The sequence below is a fragment of the Babylonia areolata genome, chromosome 27, assembly GCF_041734735.1.
Source record: "Babylonia areolata isolate BAREFJ2019XMU chromosome 27, ASM4173473v1, whole genome shotgun sequence".
In the NCBI taxonomy this organism is placed as follows: Eukaryota; Metazoa; Mollusca; class Gastropoda; order Neogastropoda; family Buccinidae; genus Babylonia; species Babylonia areolata.
In genome coordinates, this window is record NC_134902.1 from 38,448,141 (window position 1) to 38,453,140 (window position 5,000).

General features: G+C 47.7%; 1 protein-coding gene across 1 annotated transcript; it reads left to right on the forward strand.

Annotated features, from left to right (window-relative positions):
* Positions 1-791: 791 nt before the first annotated feature.
* On the forward strand, positions 792-1,730 carry LOC143301081 (uncharacterized). The gene has a single exon (XM_076615087.1). The coding sequence runs from the start codon at positions 792-794 to the stop codon at positions 1,728-1,730; it is 939 nt and encodes a 312-aa protein (XP_076471202.1).
* The last annotated feature ends 3,270 nt before the right edge of the window (positions 1,731-5,000 follow it).

Consider the following 5,000-nt stretch of genomic DNA (forward strand, 5'->3'; position numbering starts at 1 on the left):
AGCATTTACGGTGTCAACTTTCAACCTTCTAGAACCTTCCACCTCTAAATTTATAATCCGCACCACTCGTATCGCAAACCAACAGCTGTACACCTCCATGTCAGCCACCAAAAAGAAGAAATTTGAGGCTTTGCTCCCTAACCCTATGCTCACCTCCAACAGTGCCACTCCCTCTTTTGATCCCCACATGGTAGTGACCATCCCAGCTGATCCGGAGTTACCTGAAGACTAACGTAAAGTGCTGGCCAGGGGCCTGAAGTTCGTGCCACTCAAGCCCACTACCAACCGGGCCTGCACCCTGATCCTGTGCCAAGGCTTCTTCAGGAGGCTGCGCCTGGCTGCCCATTTTGCCCAGGCCTCTCTGCCAGCTCCTCCATCGACAGAGGATACAGACATCGCCAGTCTCTTTTCTAGACCCCCTAGCTCATGGATCCCCCAAACCAGGTGCCTTCCCTGCCTTGGATTTGTATATTGACACATACATGAGGCAGATCAACCAGCTGCAGCCTAAGCCTCTACGACGATCCAACTTGACCCCTGGTGAGGAGAAAGCCCTGCAGGAGCTGAAGGACAGGAGAGACATCGTCATCAAACCTGCTGACAAGGGTGGTGCAGTGGTCGTGTGCCGCAGAGACCTCTACCTCCAAGAAGCCAGGTCTTAGCTGTCCAACACCACCTTCTACGGCCCTATCGCCAGAGACACCACCAAGGCTGACAATGCGCTCATCCGTAAGACCATCAAGACCGCAGTTGATAACAGTCATCTTCCGTTTGAAGCCTAGCATGTTATCATGAAGGAGCCTCGTGAGTCCCTCCTTTACCTCCTCCCCAAAATACACAAGGTCAACAATCCTGGGCGACCCATCGTTTCGGCCTGTGCTTGCCCCACTGCCCTTATTTCCGCTTTCCTCGACTCCGTGTTCCAGCCACTGGTGGCTGCCTTACCTACCTACGTGAAGGACACCAATCACACCCTGAACCTCCTGAACGACCTCTCCTTCCCTGCTGACTGCACTGAGAGGCATGTGTTTACCATGGACATTGTGTCTCTTTACACAAACATCCCCCATCAGGAAGGCATGCTGGCTGTCAAACACTTTCTACCCAAGAGCTCTCTCTGCCTCCATTTTCCCACCATCCTGCGCTTGACTGAACTTGTCCTGACCCTCAACTCCTTCTCTTTCGACCAGGACCACTTCCAGCAGCAAAGCGCCGTTGCCATGGGCACTAAAATGGGTCCCAGCTTTGCCTGTTTGTTTGTGGGCTTCATTGAGGAGCAGGCCTTCAGACAGTACAAAGGTGTCAGACCAGCCTTCTACAAGCGCTTCATCGATGACTGCCTTGGCATAGCCACCAGCCCCGTAGATTCCCTTCTAGCCTTCATCGACTTCATGTCTAACTTCCACCCTGCCTTAAAATTTACCCACACCATCTCCAACTCCTCCGTCCCGTTCTTGGACATCTTTGTCACCATCCAACCCACCTGCAACTTTCTGACCACAAGTGTCTCCTATAAGGAGACTGACTCACATTCGTACCTCTTGTACTCCTCCAGGCACCCCCAGGCCTGCAAAAACAGCATTCCCTTCTCCCAGTTCCTTCGGCTCAGACGCATCTGTAGTGATGAGCTGGATTTTGAACGTCAGGCTGAGAGGATGGTCGGCTTTTTTCTAGCCAGACAGTACCCCGAGGCCTTGATCCAGAGAGGCCTTGATCCAGAGAGGCCTTGATCCAGAGAGGCCTTGATAAGGCCCGTGCCATACCCCGCTCCCAGGCACTGATGCCCCGAGAACACACAGAAAAGGATGAGCGTATTGCAGCTGTCCTGACCTTTCACCCCCACAACCTCCCTGTACGCAGCATCTTAATCAACAATTTCCACCTTCTTAAGTCTGACACCCGCTTGAGTGAGATATTTCCCCGCCCACCCCTCATTGCCTTCAAGAGAGATACCAAACTAAGGGACCACTTGGTGCGAGCTGCTGTTTGTAGATCTGGGCCCCCTCTCCCCCCTGGAACCAGTCCCTGTGGCCGGAAGGAATGCAAAACCTGCCCCTTCGTGGATACTTCCACCACCCTCACGGGTCCCACTGGGAAATTCACAGTCAGGGCGCACTTCGACTGCCAGTCCGAGAACCTAGTGTATATCCTCACATGCACCCTTTGTGCCAGAAAGTACACTGGTGAAACCTACCGCAGCCTGAACGAGCGCTTCACTGAACACCTGCGCTCCATGCGCCTTGGCTACAGTGACCCAGTGGGCACCCATTTCAACAGCCCCCTTCACAGTTTTGCCCATGCGAGGATCGCTGCTGTCTGGCAGAACCAGTCCACGAGCCTGTACCGGCGTTTCATGGAGTCCACCCGTGATTGCCCGCCTTGGTACCCTCGCCCCAGCTGGACTCCACACCAAAGAGTGATGGCAGCGGTCTTCCAGGCATTCTCTAACCCCTTTCTGATCCTTGCCCTCTTTCTCTTTTCCTCTATTTATCCGCCACCACTCATCCCATTTTTTGTATATATACTTTATTATTATTATTTTTTTTTAATTGTATTTATCTATTTATATATTCTTCTGTGTGTGTGTGTGTGTGTGTGTGTGTGTGTGTGTGTGTGTGTGTGTGTGTGTGTGTGTGTGTGTGTGTGTGTGTGTGTGTGTGTGTGTGGTTGTTGTTGTTGCTGTTGTTTTGCTGTTGTTTTAATTTATTTATTTACTTTTGTTAATATTTATTTATTTATTTTTTTTATTTAGTTATTTCTTTCTTTCTATTTTTTCAGTTATATATATATGTGTGTGTGTATATATGTCTATATGTCTATATATATATATATATATATATATATATATATATATATATATATATGTGTGTGTGTGTGTGTGTGTGTTTGTGTGTGTGTATGTGTGTATGTGTGTGTGTATGCATATGTATATATACATATATAATTTTGTTTTTCACTTATTATTTTACTTTCTTGTTCATATGTCCCTAACACTAACAGTCTCTTCCACCCCCTTCCCTCACTCCTGCCCTCTCACCCCCTGCCCGCCTTCCCTCACCCTTCCCTTTCAGAACCCTTTCTTTCCCTCATACATTCACACTGACAGTTCTGCTCACCCTGCTTTGTTTTTTGTGTCCTTTCCTGTGACTTCTCATCACTTTCCTTTCCTGAACTTTACTCTCTCTCCCTCTCTGTCTGTATCTTTCTGTCTGTCACTCACTCATTTCAGTTTGCCTGAAGAAGAGCTTGTGGCTCGATACGTCGCCTCTGTTATCCCAAGTAAGTCGACTTTTGCCAAGACTTTTTTTAGTCTTCCTCCTACTGTCAGCTATAATTTGTTCAGTCCATTACAAAAGGATTTTTTCAATCTCCTGCCCTCCTGCCCCCCCACCCCCACCCAACCCCCCACCAACACACACACACAGCTCCTCAAGAGCCTCCCCCACCCGCACCCCTCCCCCTCCCCCCCCAAAAAAAAAACACGAAAAAATCAACACTGTCAGTAATTCTTTTATTTCTGCCTACCCCCCCCCCCCCCCTCTTAAAAAACCCCAACAAACCCAACCTACAAAACAACAAAAAAACATACCAGTTTGCACTTCGCAAGTAGTTAGTTCGCTAAATTTGGGCTCCATCTGTTATGAGCAGTTAGTCCGCTAAATTTGAGCTCCATCTATTGAGCAGTTAGTCCGCTAAATTTTGGGCTCCATCTGTTGTGAGCAGTTAGTCCGCTAAATTTGGGCTCCATCTATCGAGCAGTTAGTCCGCTAAATTTTGGGCTCCATCTATTGAGCAGTTAGTTCGCTAAATTTGGGCTCCATCTGTTATGAGCAGTTAGTCCGCTAAATTTGGGCATGTGTTGTGAGCAGTTAGTTCGCTAAATTTGGGCTCCATGTGTTGAGCAGTTAGTTCGCTAAATTTGGGCTCCATCTGTTGTGAGCAGTTAGTTCGCTAAATTTGGGCTCCATCTGTTGAGCAGTTAGTTCGCTAAATTTGGGCTCCATGTGTTGTGAGCAGTTAGTTCGCTAAATTTGGGCTCCATCTGTTGTGAGCAGTTAGATCGCTAAATTTGGGCTCCATCTGTTAAGTCGGAAACGAGTGCATGCGTCTGTTCATTCATTCATTCATTCATTCATTCATTCATTCACCAACATCCAACTCTAACAGCATGGAGAGAGATGAGGCGTGGGAAAGGAGAGGGCATATAACTGTATACACGTAGCCACCCTCCCACAGAAGCAGCAGCAGTAGCAAAAAAAACAACAACAAAAAACAAAAATAAAACAAAAGGAGAAAAAGGAAAAAAAAAAAGGAATAGCCATTATAAGGAAAAAAAAAATTTCAAAGGCAACACACAGACACAGTCAGAGAGAATGAATGAATGAATGAATGACTCTTTATTTTTTAACGGTGGAGATAGAAGCACATTGGCCGACTTAATATCTGCCGTTGTTCTAAGAGACAGACAAACATAATTACACACACACACACACACACACACACACACACACACACACACACACACACACACACACACACGTTTTTATATACATAGAGACAGAGATAGAGACAGAGAGAGACAGAGGCAGAGGCAGAGAACAACGCATGTGAGCCCAACCAACCAACCAACCAAGCAGCTAAAACTGATCAAGAGAAGGAGGAGAAGAGACAGCAGAAGAACCACAAACACATCAGCCAAGAGAAAGAGGACACACCAGGACCACACCCTGCAGCAATGTCTTGTGCTTCACAGGCAAGTTGACCACACTGATAGACCCGCCTGGGGCTAGAGAGAAAAGAAAACAACCCCAGCCAACCAAACATCGTCATCATCTTCATCATCATCATCGTCATCATCATCATTGAAGTCCATCACACACGATGAAGAACGCCAGTAACTCCAGAGATGGGTTCGCAGCCTAAAGGCAGACACACGGAATGAGGCCAGCACACTGCGGGCAGGCAACAGTAAACAACAAAACAACAGCAGCAGCAGCAAC